The 26757-nt window shown below is 34.3% G+C and overlaps 1 protein-coding gene across 1 annotated transcript in view; it reads right to left on the bottom strand.

Moving 5' to 3' along the window:
• GALNTL6 (polypeptide N-acetylgalactosaminyltransferase like 6) overlaps positions 1-26757 on the bottom strand; it is a 1756803-nt gene that overhangs the window by 134751 nt on the left and 1595295 nt on the right. The window contains exon 7 of the mRNA XM_074228966.1: positions 1611-1728. Within this exon, the coding sequence (XP_074085067.1) occupies positions 1611-1728 (118 nt within the window). The remainder of the gene's footprint in view (positions 1-1610; positions 1729-26757) is intronic.

Genomic DNA, 26757 nt, shown 5'->3' on the forward strand with positions numbered 1-26757 from the left:
GGCTTTGTCTGTAATCTTCATTCACCTAAAGAACTTAACAAACTAGGGAGCTATCTAGAAGGATACTGCTAAATTCAATGACTGGAAAAAGAAAAAAAGTGGGTATTAGTAAAGAATGAACTGTGATATAATTAGAAGGGTTAGGAAATGGCAAGCAGGCAAGGACTGCTAAGGATTTAGCAGGGACAAGAAATGAGTCAAGTCTGAAATGGGCAATCAGGAGATGCTAAGCTATACTTTCATTTTGAGTATATGACATTCTGTACAACTTTTTTTACTAACATTTTAAAATAGATTTTTATACAGTTTTGTTGGCATAGTGGGTAGAAATCTAAATTTGGGGTCAGAGGGTTTGAGTTCAGTTCCCATGCTCTCTTATTTTATTTTCTATGTGACCATGGGCAAGTAATTTTACCTCTCTTGGATTAATTTTTCTCATCTACGAAATGATTGAATTGTATTAAACAACTTTCAAAATTCCACCCAGCTCTAATTCTGTGATCTTATGTTTCTGATCTGTGTTGGTGGAGGGGATTTGCAAATTGAGATATCCCTATTCTGATCACAGAATATTAAAAGGTTTCATCTATTTTTAAGTGTGGTTTTAATTATATTCAGAAACTCTACATTTTTCCCTAACTATATATATATGTATATATATATATATATATATATATGTATGTATGTATATATGTATGTATGTATGTATCTATCTATATCCGATTTCATAATGGGAATTACTGGGAAAATAGAACTCTACAGCTATTTGCTATATTATACATTTTGCTGGAATTTGTCTATTTTGTTACATGACTGTAACTCAAGAAAGAATCTGTGACTGGGAGAAAGTGTTTTATTGTTACTGAGACTGTCTTTAATGACTCCCCAGTTATTTAGTACATCTTTTAGTTTTGTTTTGCTCTTTGTAGGAAAGCATTTATTTTCAAATAAAATATGGCATTTGAAATCTGGTCTAGGAAAGATTAATGCTAACCAATAAAATACATGGAATATGAAATGTACAGTGTATATATATATATATAGTATATATATATATATATATAGTGTAATGGAGAATTGAAGCAATAGGGAATATTTAAAATTTTTTAAATGTCTTTTAAAATATTTAGCTGTCCAAGTCATAAATAAAGTTTGCTGGAATTCTTCCTTTACCTTTCAAATCTCACCCTAAAACTATTGAAATTTTGTATTAAAAATTGGGAAGATCGAAAAAGGAACTCTTGATTCAGCTGAAAGTTATAAAATCAAACTTATTACTCTATTTTCCCCAGGGAGCAGGATTCTCTTAACTATATATTGAACATTATTAGTCATCATGATTAATATCTCTGCAAGTTAGTAGAGTGAAAAGTTACATTTTCTTTAATTTATAAGTTTCCTTATAAATGGAATCTTGAAAAACTGATTTGCAATGTGAGTATTGGGTATTGCTTATTGAAATATACAGTAGATAGGTTCTTCCAAAGGCCACCAAGGGAAATGTCATGAAATCAGCCTTATGAGATGTTCACAAAGCAGAGTAAAGATGATACCAAAATTCACTATTCCATCTGATAGCAAATATAGGGAAAAGCATCTGGGTGGCTTACCTTGAAAGATATTTCATACTGTTCTCCTCCCCAGATTTCTAAGCCTGGATCATAGCCACCCAATTCCCAAAACCACTTTCGGTCAACAGCAAAGAGCCCTCCAGCCATAACAGGAGACCTGTGGAATAATTAAAATAAGCTGTAAAAGATCAGAATGTTAATCCCCCTCATCATATGCTAGAAAGGTACAAGAAGAATTTTAAAAGTCAAATTGTAATGAGGCTTTAAGCAGTATCTGTTTATTGCTTAGTCTAGTTGAATCTAGGACTTCTGTTTGGTGTATAACTGAAGAGGAAGTAGGAGCAAAAGGAAGATTGCTCCAGTGCTTTAAAGTTTGCTTTTCAGTTTCTAGTGTTTTGAATGCCTGAGCTCCATTTATTTCATTTGCATATCATGGGAGAGAAAGAAGTGAATCTTAGTGATTCATCAATTTGAAAATACTGGGTTTTATAGAACTTTGTCAAAGTAAAGATGGCCAAAATATGGTCAATGGCCAGAAGGAACAACCAACCAACCAACCAACCAACCAACCCTGAAGGTTTATTATTATAGAACATAAGCACTAGGTACTATGAAAGTCACTAGGAACAACAGAAGATACAAACCTCCAGGAGCACAGAGAAGGAACAATTTGACTGTATACATGTGTGAATACACATGCACATATATGCACACTCACATAAAACAGTAGTAAGTAAAAAGACACATTTATCCAGCAATATATCACTGAATGATTGCCATTCATATATATAATGCTACATTTCCAATATGTATATAGTGTTATAAGATTGCAAAAGCACTTTATAGGTGTTATTAGATTCTCACAACAAACTTGTGTTAACTTTTTTACACATAAGGAAATGGGGGGGTGCAGTAACTTTCCCAAAGTCACAATACTAAATAAGTGTTGGAGGCAGGATTCTTCCTGGTTCCTAGTGCAGTCTTCTACCCATTGTGCTGCCTAATATTGGAGCAATAACTTTGGCATAGTGGGTAGATTATTTTCAGGCAGACTTTGCTTCAAATCTTGCTCTGCCAAATACTTGCTACATAAATATGATTATATCACTTAATATCTTGGGGCCTCTGGCAAATCATTAGGACTATGAGTTACAGAGGACTTGCTGATCTTCTTTGGTAGAATATACTCACTGAGGGTTTATACAATGAGATTTTGCCATCAGGGCTGAATCCATTCTCTCACTGGCCCACCCTGCCCCTTACCCTCCAAATAATATTATTTTGTAATTTTTGAATTGTAAAATTATTTATATTTTATTGCCTTTGTTTTATATAAAACATATTTCCAAATGACTAGTACACAAGATGGCAGAGAAGTTTCAAATATTTGACAAAATGTTCACAAGCATATCTTTAAGCACATTACGAGTACTGATTTGAAAAAAAAGCTGATATAGTAACTGCAGAACATTCTAATTTCTTTATTGAAGCAAGTGGTCTAAGGACTTCTATTAGGGAATAGAATCCTTATTTGAGATTCTATATTCTCTTAAAAGATATATTTCTAGATTTCCATTAAAATCCTATAATTCATAGCTTTAATTAGTTCAGACTATTTCTGTCCTAAATCAGCCTAGATGAGTGAGGTTTTTTAATAAGTGTACAAATGATTTATGAGAAGTCTCCAACGATTTAACTCACTATGCATAAACACAAGGTATACAAGTTGAAGAATTGCAATGCTGGAAATCAGTCATAGAGATTTTTTTTCAGTGAAAACAGAAGCATGAAGAAATAGAAAAGTACTCTAGAGAAGTTTTACAGTTTATACATTTCACTTGAAATAATAAGACCCACTTCATTTTAAACTTCTTTACTCTTTCCTTTTCTCCCTTTCCTCTCATCCTCTTCCTTTTCATACCTAATTTGAAAGTAAGATATTTTCTGTTAAAGAACATATAAATGAGCTTGAGGGACATAAGCATGGATTCTGTACTTTCCACTTGACCTTTCACTCAGAGTTAATTTTCTCCAATGATGTAGAGATTAACTAAATTTTGACTTCATTATAGGCTTATAATCATTTGGTGAACTGAAATGAAATTAAAAGATTAATTGAATTGAATTAAAAGTAAAATTAAAAGTATTTTTATGGGCAAAATCAAAGCAGAAAAAATACAAAAAAGAGACTTTTGACTGAAAAAGTAAAATGTCATTTATAAGTCTGATTTCCAAATTGTATAGAGTATTGGCATAAAAATAAAAGTCCAATAATTATTGCTTAAGCGAAAAGTAGTTAAGGAATATGAATTATTTTCCAAAAAATAAATGCCAATTTAAAAGATCAAATGAAAACATTTTCTAAGTTATTAAGGTAAGAGAAATTTAAATTTAAACAATTTTTAAGTTTCACTTTATACTCTAAAAATTGACAAAGATGACAAAAATGGAAATTAGTTCTGAAGAGCCACTGAGATGACTAGCACAATAACATGCTACCATCCCTTGTTCTCACAGTTATGGACATCTATTTGGAATGATGCAAGAACAGTGACTTTTTAAAGTGACTGAACAATTCTCATCCTTTGATCCAGAAATTATTCTACCAGACCTATACTTAAAGGAGGTCAAAGACAGAAGCAAAAGTTAAGTAAATGCTAAAATATTTGCAATGGTAATTTATATTGTAGCAAAGAAATAGAAACCAAGGGAATGACAATCAGTTTGGGGGAATAGCTGAAATGACTGTGGGGAACTCAGATAAATGAAAGATTTGTATATACTGATAGAGAGAAATAAGTAAAACCAAGAAAATGATATTCAGTGACCATAACAATTTAAATTTTTAAAAATTATTAAAAGTAAGTTGAACTTACTTACTGAAAAATCAGACAAATCATCAGAAAAACAGATAGATTTTCATCCATCCTCCCGGCATCTAGGCAGGGATCTATAAGGGATGAATGTTCATACACTGTCAGGCCTGGATGTGGTTAATTTTTTTGGCTCAATTGCCCTTTGAAAACATTTCTAATTTTTATTTTAAATGTTATTTTATTTTTCCAATTGCATGCAAAGGTAGTTTACAACATCCATTTAATTGCAAGTTTATGAGTTTCATAATTTTTCTATTACCTTCCCTTCCCTTCCCCTCCCCATGACAGCAAATAATCTGGTAAAAGTTGTACATGGATAATAGTATTTTACATATTTCCATATTAATCATGATGTGAAATAGGAATTGGAACTAAGGGCAGAAAAATCTATGGAAAAAGAAAAAAAAGATGTTTTAAAAAGTGAACATGGTATGCTTTTGCTGTACATTCAGATTTCATAGTTTTCTCTTTGAATGTGGATAGCATTTTCCATGACAGGTCTCTCAATGTTGTGCTTGATATTTGAACTGCTGAGAGGAGCTGCATCCATCATAGTTAATCATCTCATAATATAGTTTTTAATATGTACGATGTTCTCTTGGTTCTGCTCACTTCATTCAGCATCAGTTTATGCAAGTCTTTCCATGCTGTCCAAAGTCTGTTCACTCATGCTTTCTTATTGAACAATACTACTCCATCATATTCATATACTATAACTTGTTCAGGTATTCCCCAATTTATGGGCATCTCTTCAGTTTCCAATACTTTGCCACTACAAAAAGAGCCACACTAAATATTTTTATACATGTAGGACTTTTCCTATTTTTTTATGATCTCTTTGGGAGATAGATCTATAGTGATATTGCTGAATCAAAGGGTATGCATAATTTTATTACCCTTTGGGGATAGTTCTAAATTATTCTTTAGAATGGCTGAATCAGTTTACAATCAGTTTACAATTCCAACAATGCAATGTTGTTTAAATTTTACCATATCCTCTCCAACAGGTTTAAGGTGATACTTCAAAACTATTTAATTTGCATTTCTTTAATAAATAATGATTTGGAGAATTTTCATATGACTATAAATAGTTTTAATTTCTTCATTTGAAAACTGTCTGTTCATAACCTTTGACCATTCACAAATTGGAAAATGACTTGTAATCTTATAAATCTGATCCAGTTTTCTATAAATTTTAAAAATGAATCCTGATAAGATAATAATGAATTCTGATAAGAAACACTAGATGTGAAAATTCTTTTCCAGCTTTCTGCATGCCTTTTAATTTTGGCTGCATTGGATTTATTTATGCAAAACCTTTTTAATTTAATATATTTGAAATCATCCATTTTGCAATTTATGATGTTCTCTATCTCATTTAGTCATAAACTTCTCCCCTCTCCATAGATCTGTCTTGTCTATCTCCATAGTTTGTCTTGTTCCTTTAATTGGTCTCTGGTATCACATTATATGTCTAAATTATTTACCTATTTTGACATTATCTTAGTATAAAATGTGAGCCTATGTGGGTCTATGCCTAGTTTTTGCTATAGTATTTTCCAGTTTCCCCAGCAGTTTTTGTTGAATAGTGAGTTATTCCAGAAGCTAGTGTCTTTAGGTTTTTCAAGCAGTAGATTACTATAGTCATTTACTACTATTTTTGTACCTAATCTAATCCAATGAAACACTTCTCTATTTCTTAACTAGTACCAGACAGTTGTGATGACTACCATTTAATAATATAGATTAAAATTTGGTATAGTTAGGCCACACTCCTTTGTATTTTTTTCACTAATTTCCTTGAAATTCTTGACCATCTTTTCCTCCAGATGAATTTTGTTACTAATTTTTTTTTTAGTTCTGCAAAATACTCTTTTGGGAGTTTGATAAGTAATTTGATTTTGGTAGAATTTTCATTTTATTATGTTAGCTTGGCCTAAACATGAACAATTAACAGTAACATTTTTCCAGTGGTTTAGATTTGACTTTATTTGTATGAACAGTATTTTATAATTGTGTTCATATACTTTGTGGGTTTGTCTTGAGAGATAGATTCCCAAGTATTTTATGCTATCTATAGTAACTTTATTTTTATTTTTTATTTTTTATTTCTTTAGGTTTTTGCAAGGCAATGGGATTAAGTGGCTTGCCCAAGGCTACACAGCTAGGTAATTATTTAAGTGTCTGAGGCTGGATTTGAACTCAGGTACTCCTGACTCCAGGGCTGGTGCTCTATCCACTGCACCACCTAGCTGCCCCCTATAGTTACTTTAAATGTTATTTCTCTTTCTATCTCTTGCTCTTTGGTTCTATTGGTCATATATAGCAATGCTGATTATTTATGTAGGTTTAGTTTATATCAAGTTTCTTTATTAAAGTCATTTGTTTCAAGTAGTTTTTTTAGTTGATTTTCTAGGGTTCTCTAAGAATACTATCATATCTGCAAAGAATGAAAGTTTTCTTTCCTCATTACCTATTCTAATTCTTTCAATTAGTTTTTTCCTCTCTTATTGCTAGATTTAATATTTTGAATATAATATTGAATACCAGTGGTGATAATAGGAATACTTGTTTCACTCCTGATCTTATTGGAAATGCTGCTAGTTTATCCTCATTACATATAATGCTAGCTCCTGGTTTTAGATGCTGCTTATCATTTTAAAGAAAACTCCATTTATTCCTATGCTTTTTAGTGGTTTTAAAGGAATGAGTGCTGTATTTTGTCCAAGATTTTTTTCAGCATCTATTGAGACAATCATATGGTTTCTACTAATTTTGTTATTGATATGTCAAATATGTTTAATGTTTTACTAGTATTGAATCATCCTTGTATACTTAATATAAATCACATCTGATTATGGTTTATTAGCTTAGAGATAACTTGTGATCTCTTTGCTTTACATCAATATTCAGTAGAAATGTTGGTCTATAATTTTCTTTGCCTATTTTTACTTTCCTGATTTAGATATCAGAACCAAATTGGTGTCATAAAAGGAATTTGGTAGAACGCCTTCACCTTTTTAAAAAATGACTTACATAGAAATGTAATTAATTGTTTCTTAAATATTTGGTAGAATTCATTTGTAAATACATCTAGTCCTGGCAATTTTTTCTTAAGGAGTTTATTGAGGGTTTCATCATTGTTTTCTGAAATTTAAGTATTTTATTTCCTCTTCTGCTAATATGGATAGTTTATATTTTCATAAATATTCATCTGTTTCATTTAAATTGTTAGAATTGTTGGCATACTGTTGGGCAAAATCGCTCTGAATTATTACTTTAATTTCCACTTTATTGGTGGTGAGTTCACCATTTTCTTTTCTGATATTTGTAATTTGTTTTTCTTTTCCTTTTTTGAAGTCAGATAAACCAAAGGTTCATCTATTTTATTGTTTTTTTTTCATAAAACCAATGCAATTTTATGTATTAGTTCAAAAGTTTTCTTACTTTCAGTTTTATCTATTTCTCCTTTAATCTTCAGAATTTCTAATTTGGCATTTAATTGGAGATTTTTAATTTGTTCTTTTTTCTAGTTTTTTAATTGCATGTATAATTCATTGATCTACTCTTTCTCTATTGTATTCATATAAACATTTAGAAATTAAAAAAAAACTCCCCTACAAACTGCTTTGTTTGTATCCCACAAGTTTTGTTATGGTATTTCATCTTTGTCTTGGATGAAATTGTTGATTATTTCTATGATTTGTTGTTTGGTTCACTCATTCTTTACAATTGTTTAGATTCCAATCAATTTTTAATCTATTTTCCCATGGTCCTTTATTGCATGTAATTTTTATTGCATTTTTATCTGAAAAAGATATATTTAATACTAACATGCCTTTCTGCATTTGATTGTGTGATTTTTATGTCTTAGTGCATGGTTAGTTTTTGTGTAAGTGACTTGTCTGGAGAAAATGGTATATTCTTTTCTATTCCCGTTCAATCTTATCCAGTGATCTATCATATCTAAGTTTTCTAAAATTCTTTTGACCTTCTTAACTTCCTTCTTTTAATTTTGTAATTAGATAAATCTAATTCTAAGAGAGAGAGGATAAGGTCCCTCACTATTATAATTTTGTGGTTTATGTCTCCCTGTGACTCTTTTAGCTTCTTAATCTCTAAGAATTTGGAGGCTATACCACTTGGTGTGTATATGTTTAATATTGATAATCTTTCATTGCCTATAGTACCTTTTAAGAAGATGTAGTTTCCTTTCTAGTTACTTTTAATGAGATCAGTTTTTGCTTTTTCTTTTTTGAGTTCAAGATTACTATCCCTGTGTTTTTTTTTAACTTCAACTGAAGTATAATATATTCTGCTCCAGCCTTTTACCTTTACTCTGTGTGTATCTCTCTGCTTCAAATGTGTATCTTGGAAACAACACATTGTGGGATTTTATTTTTTTAATACACTCTACTATCCACTTCTGTTTTATGGAGGGTTCATCCCATTCACATTTACAATTATGATCTCTAACTCTGTATTTCCCTCCATGCTATCTTCCTTCATTTGTACTTTTTCCTTTCCTCTTATCCTTCTTCACTAATGTTTTGCTTCTGACTGTTGCTCAGTCCTTCTTTCTATCAGCACTTCTCCCTTTCTTCAATTATTTTTCTTTTTTTTTACCCTTATCTTTACCTTTCCTTTTACTCCCTTTTATCGGTCCTTTCTTTCGCCTTCCAACCTCTACTTCCCTGTAAGGTAGGATAAAACTTTAAACCCAATTGGGAAGAACGTCTATTATTCCCTTTTTGGGCCAAATATGTTGAAAGTATGATTTAGTCAATGCTCACACCATCCCTTCTTTCTCCCTACTATAATAGATCTTTGTGACTCTTCCTTATTTTTCCTCTAATGTCTCCCTTCTCCTACTATAATATTTCTTTTCATGTGTTAATTGTTTTAAATAGGCCATGTGCCATCAACTTCTGTTAAAATATACTCCTTTTTTCTATCTTGATAGAAGAACAATTCTCAAGGGTTAACTGATTAATTGAATGATTTATTACCTCATATTCACTTCATACCTACAACCTCTGTCCAAATACTCTGTCCTCAATTATCCCATTAGAAATACAATTCTCGAGTCATAAGCATCATTAACTTATATATTTATACCACACCCTCTTTCCAAGTACTCTCTATCGAAATACAATCCTCATGAGATAAAGTATCATGTAAATCAAAATCTCTTGATGATTCATTTATATCCACCCCCCTCTAAGTATACTTCTTCCAACTTTAACTAAAGTATCATGTAAATCAAAGTCACTTCATGATCTATTTATGTCCAGATCCTCCAAGTATGCTCTTTACCACTGTCTCAATAGACATACAACCCGCAGGAACTGAAGTGTCATGTAAATCAAAATCATTTCAAGATACATTTATAACCATACCCTCAAAGTACAGTCCCACCCATGATATTCAGCCCCCATGAGCCAAAGTATCAGCTAAAGCATCATGACCAATATGTATCTGCATTCTCTAAGTATGCTTTTCTTTTAATAATCCTAAGAAAAATGTAATTCTCAAGGGTTACACAGATTGTCTTCCTTTGGAGGGGATGTATACATATGAATCTCTTCATTGTTGTATTTGAAGATAGAATTTTCTGCTCAGTTTTGGTCTATTTATCAGATAAGTTTGAAATTTCTCTATTTATTGAAAACCCATCTTTTCCCTTGAAAAAATATGCTGAATTTTGCTAAGTAGTTGATTCTTGGTTGTAATCTAAGGTCCTATGCACTCCAGAATATCATATCCCAAGTCCTCTGATCCTTTAATATTGAAGCTGATAAGTTCTGCATAATCCTGAATAGGGTTCCTTGGTATTTAAATTGCTTCTTTTTGACTGCTTTCTTTCCTGGATCTATTTTCCAAGTTTGTTTTTCTTAAGAGTTACTTTACATTTTCTTCAATTTTTCAGTCTTTTGGTTTTGTTTGATGGAATCTTGGTGTCTCAGTCAATAATTTCCATTACTTTTTCAGTTAGCTTTTGTATTTCCCTTTATAATTGGTTTATTTTAATTTTTTTTTTTTTTTTTAGTTTTTGCAAAGCAATGGGATTAAGTGGCTTGCCCAAGGCCACACAGCTAGGTAATTATTAAGTGTCTGAAGCAGGATTTGAATTCAGGTACTCCTGACTCCAGGGCTGGTGCTCTATCCACTGCACCACCTCACTGCCCCTATTTTACTTTTAAAGTTGAATTTTTTCAGTCAATTTTTCATAATTCTCCTCCATTGACCCTCATTTCTTTTCTTCATTATTTCTTCATTGTTCTTCTTCTTCTCCTTTGGTTTTTCAGAATCCTTTTTTGAGATCTTCCAAGAAGTCATTTTGAATTTGAGGTTAATTCATAACCCCCTTTGAGGCTTCACATATAGGCATTTTGTCACTATTTTCCTCTTCTGAGATGGTGTTTTTAATCATCCCTATCTGAATAGTAGTTTTTTTATGGTTAGTGCCCTTTTTTGTTTTTATTTTTGTTCATTTTGACATTTGTGCTCTGCTCCTGGGGCACAGGGAATATAATTTCAAGCTTTTTGTGCTGGGTCTGGGGTCTGGTCCCTTGGCTTATGCCTTGCCTCTGACATTGCCAATGTAGAGATTTATTCCCTCCCTTAGAGTAGCCCTGGCTTTCCCTTTGCCTATGATGTTGTCTCTGCAGTGGTATATTTCCTGTGGTAGGATAGTTCAACCTAGTCTCGTCTATTGCATCAGTGTTCTCAGGACTTGAACTTTGTCTTCCAAGTCAGGGATGGGACCTTCACACTAACTTGCTGAGCCTTGACCTGAGCTGCTCTGTGGCTAAGAACCTCCCACTTACACTGGACTCTATTCCCCTTTTACCCAAGTGAGACAGACCTTTCCAAAGTTCCTCCATGATACTTTGAGTCGAGAATTTGTTTCCTTTTTATTTTGTGGGATTTGTAGCTTTAGGATCTATGGTAGAGGATTCATTTAAAGTTGTTTCAGGGAAAAACTCTGGGAGCTTCTTAGCTTTGTGCTGTCATCTTGGCTCAATCCCAGAAACCCTCTCAATTGCCTTTTTTTATTTCAAGGGGAGAGTTTAATCCAAGGGGGAAGGAAAATATGTGCTGAAATGACTATGCTGTAAAAACAGAAATATTTTTTAAAAAATTAAAACTGTGCAAGAAAGGTTTTCTTATTTTGTGTTCTTGCTTTGTATGAACAGATAAGGCATGGAAAGCATTAGTGATGATTGAATGTTAAGATATGGTTCAATTTGCTAAGTCTAAGAAAGACAATGGTAAAACAATGAGTATCTAGAAGAAAGAAGTCAAATTGGCTGGTGCAGAAACCTGAGTTCAGACAAAGATTGGTTGAGTGGGGAGGAGGAACATGCTTTTTGTCTTCAAAGCTTGGCATGTACAAGAGGGATTAGATTTGTTTTCTTTGTCACCAGATAGCAGAATTAAGACAAGTTTGTGAAAGTTGAAGATTTAGGTTTTATTTACATAAGGAAGAACTACCCAACAATAAAAAACCATCCCAAAATGGAATGGGCTGTCTGTAGAGATAACACATAATTTCATTATTTAAGGGTCTGAAACTGGAAAATCCCTTCCTAGAATGATGGAAGAGGGACCTGCTTTCAGATGTAGTTCAGATCAGTTAGCTTGTAAAGTCCCTTTATCCTTTGATTGACTATTTTCTTTCTTTTTAAAGACAAAATTATTGCTTTTTTTCAATTATTGAGCATTTGTTTCTTCTTTTCCCAATACCTCTTTCTACCCACTAAAGGAAGGAAGGAAAGAAGGAAGGAAGGAAGGAAGAAAAGAAGAAAGGAGGGAAGAAAGGACAGAAAAAATGGGAAAAAGAATGAATTAAAGAAGTGAAGGAAAAGGAAGGAAGGAAAGAAGCCCTTTATCACATAAGCATAGTCAAGTTAAGCATTTCCCAAAATACATCTTACTCTTCATATTAATCCATTATCTCTGTTATATTGTGGGTTGTGTTCTTCTCACCATTCCAATCTACATACATAAAAGTCAAGTATTTTGAATTGGAAAGAAAGAATCTCAAAAATAGTAATAATTTTGCAGGAACTCTGATAGATATTGAGTAATAGTTCCCAAGTTTATAAAGGGAAAATAACTCTCTGGGGTACCTTCTTTTCTTCCTCCCACCAACTCCCCCCCCCCCAATATCTCATTCAATTCAACTAAACTGCAATCACATTTAAAAACAAAGAAAGGCTTTTTGATCTTTCTTCTTCAATATTCCTCCCAGATTTTAGTGCCCACTGATGCTCTGTAATTATTTGTTATATATTTTTATTCATATTTCTGTGAACAAATAACCCCATTCCCAACCTGGAGAGTAAAAGATATCTGAGGGTATTTTTTAAAAGCTGTTTCTCCCTCTTTAGCATAATACTTCTTATGTAAGACATGCTAGTAGATGCTATATTTTGTTGCTCCAGATATGATTTTATTTGTGGGGAATATTTGGTGTGGAAATTCCCTCCACCAATGTAAATTGATAACTTACTTATAACTCATAGTCTTGTAGATTTACCCAGGGCACTAAGAATTTCAGTGATTAGCTCATGGTTACAGATCTGTTTAATAGGTAAGATGACCTGAACTTAAGTCTTTTTGCCTATAAAGTTGATCTTATGCTCATTAAACATTTCCTAGATTGATATAATTACCATTTCAATGATAACCTGTACACCAACAGGTCAAGGTAAATACAATGCACTTATTGTTATGGTAATAGTTACTGTAGATATCACTGTATCTAGATTTAGAGCTGAAGGAACCTTAGCAATTATCTGGTACAATGACTTTATTTTACAGATTAAGAAACTGAGGTGGCAGAGAGAGAATAAACCAGTTTCTTAAAGTTACTTAGTTTTTGGCAGAACTGGAATTTGAAATAGTCCCTATCTTCAAATCCAGTGCTTTGTTCTCTGCCATGTGTTTCTAAGGCTTGGTAAAAAGTTGTGAAATTCCTTTTCTTTAAAGATATATACAAGGATACAGTATCATATATATATATATGTTTGTTTATTTATTCATTAGAAAGGATGATGTCCTTTCTATAAATGGTCCCCTGTTGATCACTGATGTTTTGATTTTTTTAGCTTCAATAAAATATTCAGTGTTACTGTACAATAATAAGTAAACAAACATACCTTCTGTGGACTGAATAATTTGTCTCACACATTTATGGACTGCCATTTCCAAATATGCATAGATTTTTGTTGATTAAAAATGCAGATTCATTAAAATGTGTAACTGAATCCAGATTAAACTTCTGTGCTTGTACTCAACAATTTGGGAACCATTGTTTGATATTCTAAAGGTAAGTTTATATCTTCTTCTAGCCTATTTTTCTCTTCTCAATGGAAAAAGAGAACTATTAAATAACATCTTCAGTTATGCACTTCTGATCTCTTTTCTAAGGCAAATATTGCAGTAATCTCAATCTCTTTAAGTCTTTATCTACTTATGCCATTTTCCAATCTGCTATCATCTTGCATTCCCTTTAAAATGATCTTCTAGGTCATCTCTCATTTTCCCAAATGTTACTTACATACCTTGCTTTTTCTTTCCTTCCTTCCTTCCTTCCTTCCTTCCTTCCTTCCTTCCTTCCTTCCTTCCTTCCTTCCTTCCTTCCTTCCTTCCTTCCTTCCTTCCTTCCTTCCTTCCTTCCCCCCTCTCCCTCTCCCTCTCCCTCTCCCCCTCTCCCTCTCCCTCTCCCTCTCCCCTCTCCCTCTCCCTCTCCCTCCCCCTCCCCCTCCCCCTCCCCCTCCCCCTCCCCCCCTCCCCCTCTCCCCCCTCCCCCTCCCCCTCCCTCTCCCTCTCTCTTGCCTTGAGGTCTTGAGGTCTATGGATGCTTTGAGGTATGTCATCTAATAGGGCTGTTATGTTTGCATTATTTTCTGAGGAGCAATGGGAGTTTGCGCATGCTGAGCCACAAGTCCTTAGCCAAGCAGTTGTATGCAATTAAAAATTGCTCTCTAACTGTCTGGTCCATTCTTGTGATTCCCTCTTCTAATATTAATACAAACATGAAATTGATTTGTAACAACAGCTCCTGTTCAAGATTCTTTATTCCCTAGATAGTGGAAATATGGTGGCATTCTGAATGGATAACTAAAATCAATTCTCTACTTTGCATTAGGGGTAATGAACAAGGTGATAAATGGGATTTTCTTCTGGCTTACAGTGGACCAGTTTACTTCGCCATAGTAATTTTATCCTCTAAATTATGTTGCATTTTAAATTAATGAAGCTATAATACAAAAAAGTGCATTGGAAGCTTTTCCTTATTCTGTTGCTACAGAAAAAGACCTTGCACAATCTCATTCAAGTATACATTTTTCAAAGCACACTATTGGTTCTCTTACAGAAAACAAGACATAGAACTTAATGGCTTCAACCACACTCTATAACATTTCCTGAATTTTAATGGGTTTTTATTTTCACTCATGTTCTACCTGACTCTTTACTCTCATACATGTTTTTATTAGACATTTTTTTTTTGGAATTTTCCTTAAACAATCTAATTTTACATTTAATACTGGAATACAAAGATACACAAAGCAAAAGCAGGCCCTATCCTCAAGGAATTTGCATTTTATTAGGGCTAGTAGATGAATAAATATAAACAGGCAAGTGTGTGTTTGAATATATATTTGTATATGTCTGTAGAAGACAAAAATATATTAAGACTTGAAATTTTATTCCTTGTATGAGTATATGGTATATATCCATATATATTGTTATTGCTAAGTCATTTCAGACATGTCTGACTCTTCATGATGGTATAGGGGTTTTTTTTTTGGCAATGATACTGGAGTTGTTTGCCATTTCCTTCTCTAGCTCATTTTTCAGGCAAGGAAAATAAGGCAAACAGACTTAAATGATTTTCCCAGGGTCACACAGCTAGTAAGAGTATGAGGCCAGATTTGAACTCAGTAAGAGAAGTCTTCCCAATTCCTGACTAGCTGTTACCTAGCTGCTGTATATTAGTCTACATGAATGCATATGTAAATAAGGATATGTATGAAATCACGTGTCTATGTAAACCTATACATACCAGCTTGCATTTACATATACATGTATCTGTGTTTTTGTGATACACACATATGTATAATTTAGGGTGAGAGAGAAGACTAATAATGCTATAGATCAGGAAAAATTGTCCTAGGTATTAGACACAGAAACTGAACTTTGAAAGAAGCTGGATATTTTAGTAGGTAAAGAGATGAGGAGACACATAGAAGGTAGGGCTAGAATGCCAATATCAGGAATAATAGGGTCATAGTGGTCTAATAGAGCTTCCCTGGCCTTTTCCTAGTTATAGCAGGTCAGGCAGTTTGACTGGATTTTAGAGTATATGATGGGAAATAATCTGAAATAAGCCTGGAGGTATTTGTGTGTGGGGGTGAGTGAATCTGAAGTGCAAAGAGATTTCAATGTTAAGCTGAAGAATTTATATTTTATGCTGTTGTACTTCTGGATGTTGGGGGGGGTCAAAAATTTTTTTTGCAGGGCAATAGGGTGAAGTGACTTACCTGAGCAAGGTCACACAGCTATGTAATTATTAAGTGTCTGAGGCCACATTTGAACTCAGGTCCTCCTGACTCCAGGGCCTGTGCTTTATTCACTGCTGCCCCTCAAAATATTTTATAAAATGATATCTGGTTATGAAGAAACAATTGTATGAAAAGCTTTAATATATCAATCAGTAGCAATTGAAACTAAGTCCCTGATACCCATGGAACCTTCTATTTTAGTTGCTCTTTCTTTGCACTAGGTTTTGTTGAGAGCTCAGTCCTTTGACAAATTTGTGCCTCTTCCTATCCAGTTATCTTGGATGTGTGAGTGGCATCCCACATTTGGTCAGAACTGTAATGCTTCAGGCTCAATCAAACCAAGTTAGTAAGCTTAGGCAGTAATAGAGTAACCTGTGCAGTAACATCTCACAGACATGTTTAGCTGGCACATAATGGGTGAATGTTCACCATTAAAGATACTCATTTTCAACTTGTATTCAGCTATTGAATTTAAATATCACAGGGCAAAACAACATCATCTACTTTGGAAATGCTTGTTCTTTTAAGTACCAAACGTTTACTGCAATTAGAAAAACTATGGGGGAAAAGTGGCTGAAATAGCAGCTCCTCATGCAGACTAATTTCTGTCATTTACTTAAGAACAAGGACAATTTCATGTAATTTTCCTCCTTTTTATAGCATTTTCATTACAACATCGGTACATTGTAGGGACACTTGACACAGCATACCTGGGACTTATGTCAGTCTCTCAATACCTGAGGAATCCTTGACACAAGAGCATTGTGGAGTGAATTATTCACACTCACACAGCAGACATGTAACACCTGATGCAATGATCTGGGTTTCTCACTCTCATAGTGAACAAGAATCTTTGGAGTGTTTCTTTGTTTGGAAGGATAAATGAATGCTATTGTAGTTGGTGCCTACTGTGTTGTCTCATCTCTGTTAGGAGCCCAAAAAGTCCCCAGAATTTCTAATTGAGGGAAGATAGATTTCTGAGACAAAGGAAAATGGATTACATCCCCCCCACACACATCCCCCCCACATCCCCCCCCCCCCACAAAATTCCAGATGTCCTTTCTTATTCTTTTTTTAAAATCTTTGAGGTATATAGGGTTAGACTGAGGGTCCTACCTATCATGTGGATGTTCAGTGGGAGACCATAAGAGTAAAACTCTTGGCTTTCATGATCCACAGCTGCAGAAGTGAACATATTAGAAGCAGAATCATGAACCACAATTAGAATTGGTTCCTTGGTATAAGAAATTTGGTATCATAAAGTCTTGCAGATTGGTGAACTAGAGACAAAGAGTTAGTCTTCTTTCTTGGTTTAAATTCTGAAGTCCAAGGTCAGGGTTCTGAACAAAAACAGATGCCTGCCTCTTAATTCTGCTCTATGATCTGGAGTGCTCCAGAGTTTTTCCCCAAACATTCCAAAAATCAGGAAGGGCAGTCAGGAGAAGTTTTTGGAGACAGAGCAGTAGAAAGCTGCAAATGGGAAGCACTTATTCATTTTTTTCTTTTATGTTTATGTCTAATTTATTTGACATTATTTGACCACAGGACATAGATTACTGACTGTGAAATAATAAGTCTTTGACAATTCTGAAATGAAACCTGCTATACCAATGCTGTGAATTTTACTGTGTGCTATGAATTCCTTGACACTTAACTTGTATGTGCATGTACAAATTATATAGAGTTTATACTAGCAATTGTATGTGCCTGTTTCCTAGCACTCCAAGAATGTTCCATAATTCCTTGTGGCAAAGATTAATATTATACTGTAAGGGGAAAAAGAACAACAAAAATTTTGAGAACTTTTGATGAGTAGACAGAAAGAAGTTTCTGAGCAATAGTTGGGGATAGTAAAATTGGTTTCCTTCCACACAAGCTCAGCAGTTGGCACACATGAGATGGAGAAGACTCTGTCTGAATAGGCTAAATCAGTAGTAGTCTCAGAGGCTATGATTCTTCCTTTTAAAGTCTTCAATTATCAAACTGTAAGGCAGGATTAGCAGATAAAGAAGCCGGGGGAAATTAATTGGCCAAAGCTGATGGTAGAAATAGATTATCTCCTCTGAATTTACAAAGCCCTTTTTGCTTCTTATGTGGGGTTACATTCAGCTTTGTATCTGGTATGATTTGTATACATTTTATTTCTTACATTAGATTGTAAATTCTTTGAGACTAAAGGCCATTTCTTCTTCATATTATATTTATAACCCCTTACTGACTTGTATATGATAAGTATTGAATCCTGAATAGGAAATCTTTTTTTTTTATGTTTTTGCTAGGCAAATGGGGTTAAGTGGCTTGCCCAAGGCCACACAGCTAGGTAATTATTAAGTTTCTGAGACTGGATTTGAACTCAGGTACTCCTGACTCCAGGGCAGGTGCTCTATCCACTGTGCCACCTAGCTGCCCCGAAAATCTTTCAATAAATGTTAAAAAGTATTCTCTTCCTTTCCTTGTCCCAGCAATAAAGTACATTTTTGCTAGTTTAATTCTGTTGTATTTAACTCTTCATGACTCTATTTGGGATTTTCTTGGCAAAGATACCAGAAAACTTTGGTATTTCATTTCCAAACACATTTTACAGATGAGGAAACTAAGGCAAATTAGGGTTAAGTAACTTGGTCAGGGTCACATAACTAATAAGAGTCTGAGACTGGATTTGAACTCCTGAAGATGAGTTTTCCTGATTGAAGAGGAAATTTGCTGTAATAAAATATAATAAGACTCTAAGAGTTGTTTATTTATCAAGAAGAAAAGTGATCAAGTAGATGAGAGTTATCAAAAAGTTCTGGAGTTCAAGTTCTGCCTCTGAAACATTCTGTCTGTGTGTCATTGGACAAGTCACTTAATTTCTCATGGTCCCAGGCAAATATTGTTCTACAAATTGCAGAACATTTGGTGAGTAGGAGAGAAAGCTCCTTCCAAGAAGGTTCCTACTCTAATGAAATAGCAGCAATGTAGGAAGTAGTCTCAACTTTATGCATAACAAAGGAGGAGTAACTGTAATAAGAGTACCTGGGTTTGGATCCTGGCTTTACCATTTACTACTTGGGTGGTGAAATCACTTCTGTTCTCTTGACTTCTTGTTTCCTTATCAATAAAATTAGGAGTTTGGACCAGTTGACCTCTAAACTCCCTTCTACTCTAAATCTTTGATCTAAACATCTCTTCATTCTAAAGTAAGACTGGGAAGATGCCTTTCTGCAAAAAAGTGGATAGGAAAAAAAAAGATTGTGTATCTGTCAGTACCTACTATGTAATGCTGTCAAGGCAAGTCCCCTTAGATTATAAATTGAACTCAATGACCTTGATCTTATATATGGCAGCTGTTGGGGGGTGGTGAAATTATATAGCATTGGTTTCCTTCCATACAGGCTCAGCAGTTGGCACACATGCTTAACATGAGATGAAAGAAAAGACTTTGGCTGAATAGGCTAAATCAGTAGTAGTCTCAGTGGCTTCAAGAATGGGCCAAAACAACCCAAAGTTCTATTTCTGTATTATCCTTAAAGGGGAAAGAGATGGTATTGCTAAATGAAATAGCTTATTCCATCAATATTCCAGAACATTCAGGAGCTCATGTATAAGAGCAGAGAAGGTAGCCCTTCCTTCTACCCTCTTTTTTTTTGGCTTTGGACATAAAACATCTCTGCTAAAGAAATCAATGTTACTTACAAAAATCCCTAAACCTGCCTAAAATGGGCAGAAAGCCCGTTTATGCTTCATTTATTGAATAAACAGTAGACAGTTGAATCTTATGGGAAAATCACTCTCTTCATGTCCTTCTGAATGTAAAACACAGCATTTTCTGTTCATAAGTGATTGCTATCCAGGGGCAATTTTTGTCTCCACTCCTAACATTTTATATTAAACTGGGATTTAACTTAAGCATGGGACTGAGCTTCATACTAGTCATATTCATTTTGTAATAAATTCACACTCCAGGTGTTTTCTCTTCTCTTCAATAGAATGACTTTATGCTAAGGACGGCTAATTCACTCTGTCACAAGAAGAATAGCTTAGTGATCACTGATCACAAAGTTTGAGATGACTGGAGTCTTTAGTGTAATAAACAGGGTGTATCAATAAAACCTTTTGTGACTTCAGGAAACAATTCACTATTTCAGTGAATCTTAGACATACTTGATGGAGTGGACTTGGAGTTTAAACGACCTGATTCCATACCCTGTCTTCTATACTTAAGAAGGGGTATGACCTTGGGCAAATCACTTACTTGTACAAAGCCTCAGTTTCTTTATCCATAAAATGGAAATTAAAAAGACCTATAATGCCTTCCTTTATAGGACTATAAGGCTCAAATAGATTAATATGTGAGGTCTTTTGCAAACATCAAAGGACTTTATATATACCTGTAATTTTCTAATCAAGCTAAGAACTTCATCCAGGCGATATTGGGCACAATTTAGCCATACCTTCTCAATTTGTCTGATTCTCATGTATGTGTAAATATTCTACAAAATGTACACTCAACTTATATTTTGCAGACACTGTGTGGATACCAATTGAACATTAGGTATGCCCCTTGCATGTATCTATGGTCTCACTGCATGACTGGTCCAACTAATTTCTGATGGTTCCCTTTATGCCATTTATTCTTTCATGATTCTTTGTTAAGATATTGTGGCTTTTTGTCTGACTCATAACTTTAATGTCGATGTACAAAAATTATTGCCATTAGTCAGTCAAGAAGCATTTATCAAGCAAGTACTATGTACTAAGCACTGTGTTAAGCCCTGAGGATACAAAGAAGGTTAAAAAAGTAGTGGAGAATGTAATACATTGGTTAAAGGCTTTCTCAACACTTTTACTATCAAATCTCTTGGAAAGGTGTGCTACTTTATTATTTTTCCTTTTCAAGGAGAGGCAATGGATACAATGGATACCAATGGAACAATGAATAGAGAGTTGGCCTCAGGCCTGAGAAGACCTGGTTTCATGTCAGCCCCTGGCACCTACTGTCCATATACCCTGGGGAAGTAACTTGCCTTTCAGTTCTCTAAGGAAACTCTAACACTAAGGTGCACTGGATTCTGTACCAGGGAAAGCCCACAGTTTGGGTCTGATACTAGTGAAATCATAGATTCAGTCTCTATTCTTTTTTTTTTGTTAGTTTACAGATGACTTTACCTTTGAAAAAATGGAGGTATGAAGAGTTCAGTAATAGATTACAGATAACATATGGAGTAAAACTTAGAGCTTCCTCAGCTCCAGCTCAACTACTATTTATTGAGAATGATTATATACTATCACAGAATATTAGTACTGGAAGAAACTTTAGAAAACACTGAATACTTCAGCAGAAAGAAAACTCAACCTTAAGTATTGTTGGGTTCTTAGATCTCCTTTTTAGCTGTGCCACCTTGGGTAAATAATTTAACATTTCTGATCTCCTTTTCTGTAAAACAGGGATAATAAGGTTGTTGAGGGGAAATTATTTTGTAAGTCATAAGGGTCTCTAGGAAGGAAACTTTTTTCTTTCTTTTTTTTTTTAACCATTTCATGTTAGTACCTTTCTCTGCAATTCATAATCTTAAAGAGTTGGTTAAGAGGCATCTCAGTGATGCAGTGAATAGAGTACTGGCCTATAGTCAGGAGGACCCGAATTCAAATGTGACTTCTGTGTGACCTTAGGCAAATCACTTAACCCCATTGCTTGCAAAAACAAAATACAAAAAACAAACAAAAAAAGAGTCGACTTTCCCTATCTTCAGCTTTCCTATCCTGTCCTTTTCTATTCTGTCTCATCCCACAAAATAATCGAACTATTACTTTGTATAAAGTATTGTGCCTAGCAAAATTAAAACAACAATAATTGCTTCTTGACTTCATGGAATCTATATTCTGGAGTTTGTTAAAAAGATACCTGAAAACATGCATAAATATGTAAATTAAGAGCTCTTATAATGGGAAGAATCAGGAAAGTCCTCATTGTCATTCTTGGTATATGAACAGACCCTAGAAGAAAACTAGTTTCTCTGAGGTGATCATGAGGATAGAGTACATTCCATCCAGAAATTGAGGAATACCTGTATATTGGCAAAAACATAGAAAACAGAATCACATACAGAGAACTATTTTGGAAATCTCTTCTGAGACTGAGTCATGTTTTGAAGCCTTCAATGATAGCAGATATTTGGTGATTTCAATTTGTAGAAATGTTTGGAAATTTTAAATTTCACATTTAAATGTCATTTCCAAGCTAAATATGGACAAAAATGGTGGGTGGTCAAATAAGGTAACACTATTTTTTGCTCACAAACTGCTTAAGTAAGGATGTTTCTTTTCAAAGGGTCCTGACAAAGCTGGAATAAGAAGGGAATCTGGACTTTTGTAGCAATTGGCAGTTAGCCAGTGAGGTCTCAACAGGGGCAAAGAGATGGAAGTCTGAATATGAATGTAACAATTTGGTGACATAGAAATTTTCAGTAGTAAGGAAGGAGGCAGATAAATGAAAGTATCAGAGAAAAAACAAAGCAGTATCAATTTCTGAAATGGACCCAGACAGTTATAAATAGTTGCTTATTCCCAGTTACAATCATGGCTTTTCTCTTTTATGTTGCTCCTGCCCGCCTGGTTTTTACAGATTGATGACAGCTTGTGATATGGCTTTATCCTTCCTCTTAGAAGGTTGTCCCAACTTCTGAATCTGATTATTGAGATGTTGCTGGAGAAAAGTTCCCACCAGACTAAGAGGATTCCTGGAAGGATCATAGGTTCAGTGGATTTCAAACTAGAAGAAATAATGTTGGAAAGATTGTGGAAAGTTAGGTACACTAATAAATGGTTGGTAAATCTATGAATAGGTATAATATTTAGAAATTTTGCAAATGAAGTAAATTAGATGCATATATATATATATATATATATATATATATATATATATATATATTATTTATTCAAGGCAATGGGGTTAAGTGTCTTGCCCAAGGTCACACAGCTAGGCAATTATTAAGTATCTGAGTACAAATTTGAACTCAGGTCCTCCTGACTGCAAGGTTGCTCCAAGAATTTCTTTAGGATACAAACCTAGCAGTGTTATTGCTGGATTAAAGGCTATGGACAGTCTTACTGTCCTTTGGGCAGTATTACAAATTGCTCTCCAGAATGGTTGGATCAGTCTACAACTCCATCAACAGTACATTAGTGTCTCAAATTTCCCACATCTTCTTCAACATTGATGATTTTCCTTTTTTTAATCATTTTAGCCAGTCTGATAGGTGTGGGATAGCACCTCAGACTTGTTTAAATTTGTATTTCTCTAAACAATAATGATTTGGAACATTTTTTCATATGACTGTAGTTAGTTTCAATTTCTTCATCTGAAAAACTGCCTGTTCATATCCTTTGATCATTTATCAGTTGGAGAATTACTTTTATTCTTATAAATTTGACTCAATTCTCTATATATTTTAGAAATGAGGCCTTTATCAGAAATACTAGTTGTGAAAATTGTTTCCTAGCTTTTTTGTGTGTCTTCTTATTTTGGTCACATGGCTTTTGTTTGTGCAAAACCTTTTTAATTTGATATAGTTGAAATTATTCATTTTGCAATTTATGATGTTCTCTATCTCTTGTTTGGTCATAAACTACTCTCTTCTCCAAAGATCCAACAGATAGACTATTTCTTATACTCCTAAATGGCTTCTGGTATTAATCTTTATGTCTAAATTCTATATCCATTTCAATTTTATCTTTTTTTTTTTAGATTTTTTCAAGGCAATGGGGCTAAGTGACTTGCCCAAGGCCACATGGCTAGGTAATTATTAAATGTCTCCAGTTGGATTTGAACCCAGGTACTCCTGACTCCAAGGCTGGTGCTCTATTCACTGCACCACCTAGCCACCCCCAATTTTATCTTGATATAGCATGTGAGATATTGATCTATGCCCCTGTCATATTTTCCAGTTTTCCCAACAGTTTTTTTTAGGTTTTTGCAAGGCAAATGGGGTTAAGTGGCTTGTCCAAGGCCACACAGCTAGGTAATTATTAAGTGTCTGAGGCTGGATTTGAACTTAGGTACTCCTGATTCCAGGGCCAGTACTCGATTTACTGCAGCACCTAGCTGCCCCAAATAATGGAGAAGTTCAAGTCTTTGGGTTTATCAGTTTCTTTTCTACCTAATCTATTCCAGTTTAGTTTTTTTTTTTTTTTTTTTTGGCAAGGCAATGGGGTTAAGTGACTTGCCCAAGGTCACATAGATAGGTAATTATTAAGTGTCTGAGGCTGGATTTGAACGCAGGTCCTCTGGACTGGGCTGGTGCTCTATCCACTGCACCACCTAGCTGCCCCCTACCTAATCTATTCCACTGATCCATTTCTCTTTTTCTTAGGCAGTACCTGCTAGTTTTGATAACTGCCGGTTTATAATACAGTTTTAGTTTTGGTTTGGCTGGGCTACCTTGCTTTGGATCTTTTTTTTTAACTACCCTTGATATTCTTGCATAGCATTTTCTCTTTGGCAAAAAAGGTGATAAAAGATTCCAACCATAAAGTAGTAGTTAAATATGAATGCCTATTACCATTGTACTTCTTCAGAGGTTGGTCAATCTTCTAGAATCTTTGAAAATTTAAAATAATATGGAATAGTCCAAGGTTAGTGCATCCATGATTTTTAAACGTCTTACCAGAAGGGCTTGGATTCAGGGCTAAAAGGGACCTTAGATAAAATCTAGTTTACTGTATTTCCATTTTTTATGCATAATATCTTCTAAGTTTATCAATTTGTACATTTTAAATTATAGTCATCATTTTTAAACCTTTTTTAATCTTAAAATTTTATTCTTAAAACTTACTCTACCAATAAAGTATCTAGGAAAATGCTTATGAAAATTTCAAATTGTCTCTCCCCTCCCCTCTTCTCACAGTCACCCTTATTGGCAGTTAGGTAGAGAAGGGAGGGAGGGAATAAGCATTAATTAAATGCTATATTATACACCAGGCTAAGAGCTTTACAAATATCATCTACCTTGATCCTTAACCCACCCCCCCACTATGGGGAGTGTTATTATTTGCTGTCATTAGGAGGTAGATATTATTATTATTATTATTATTTAACAGTTGAGGAAACTCAGGCAAATAGAAATTAAGTGACTTGCTTAAGATAATCTCATTATTAAGGTTCCAAGGGCAGATTTGAAATGAGTTCTTCCTGATTTCAGATCCAGTACTTGTTTTGCTTCATCAGCTAGGCAGCTAGGTAGTGGATAGAGAATCTGAAATCAGGGTAGATGAGCTAAATTCTGGCCCCTAGTAGCTATGTGTGATACCTGGGCAAATCCTCAGTTTCCTCTTCTGTAAAATGGGCATAACAATAGCCTCTCTTTGTTGTCTTGAGGAGATATCTTTAAAGCATTTCACAAACTACTATCATTATTCTCCTGTATTCTCACTCATTGCCATCCAAGAAATACTTTGAGTCAGGTCGGATCATACCCTCTGTTTCTTGAAGATTGCTCTCCCCACAAAGTCATTCATTGAGCCTTCCACCTTGGAATGATTTCAGACACACTCAGGAAATCAAAAGCCTCCCTGGGGAACCCAAACCACCACTCAATGTCTGTGTTGTCTGCAAAATTCTCAAAGCATTTCCACAAATTAACAGACTGTCATACAGCTTGTCAACTTAATAAGGTGTGATCTACTAAGTGGTGATGGCTGGGAAGCTCCACTCCAAAGATAGCTGCATAGCTACTTCAATTGTTCCATGTCTAGAGACCCCAGAATTCATAAACTGTGTCCTCCCTCTTACTTTCAACTAAATCTAGTTAGTGCGATTAGCACAAACTTCTTACCTCAGACTTCCCAGCCCTGTTTGAAATGATGCTGAAGCCCTGCTTACTGAACTGGCATATTTCTTATAAGCAGATGTTCCCTCCTATAACAAATAGCCTGAATTAACATTCCACACACCTATGGTTTTTCTTTGGCAGTAGATTTTCAGATGACATAGTCATATTATCTTTCTTTGTCATAAAGTGTTGAGCTATTATAATTGCTCCCTTCATGCATGTCCCAGAACTGTTGAGATTACAAGTAAAAAGAAGTCTCTGAGTTCTGTGGAGACAGGTGTGCTTGTGCTTGTAGGATGGTAGAAGTCTGTGGGTCTTGTACTATGATGTTGTGAACTTCACCTTGCTTGAAGAATAATAATAATATGTAATTTATTTATGTTGCATTTGGGTCTGAAAGTTGCTGTTACCAGGTCATCACTGGCTACTAGATATATTCAGTCATGATGGAAAAACTTGAAACTTGAAACTCACTATGTCACTATGTCACTATGTCACCAGCTGTCTTCTGGTTATTCATCTCAGATTTCCAGTAGTTGGGGAGCTCAAATTGAACTTTTTTGGCAAAAAGTCTTCTAAGTTTATCCTTATTAGGTCAGTGAGATTAAGTCAGAATTTAGTTTATGTGAACTCAAGAGATATTCATATAGAGCAGTAGTTACTGATCATTGTTATGTCTTGGATATCTTTGGCAGTCTGACAAAACATAGGAATTCCTTCTCTGAATAATGCTTCTAAGTGTAAAAAAAATACATAGATTTACAAAGATTAGTAAAAATAAAGATGCATTTTTCCCTCATCTTCAGGTTGATGGACCACTTGAATCAGGACATAAATGCCTGCTATGTGGAAAATTAGATATTGGCATGAAAGCCCTGTGAAATCTTGAAAATTCACACTTTTTAAAAAAATTCTAGACTTATGA

This window comes from Macrotis lagotis, chromosome 3 (assembly GCF_037893015.1).
Source record: "Macrotis lagotis isolate mMagLag1 chromosome 3, bilby.v1.9.chrom.fasta, whole genome shotgun sequence".
Lineage (NCBI taxonomy): Eukaryota > Metazoa > Chordata > Mammalia > Peramelemorphia > Peramelidae > Macrotis > Macrotis lagotis.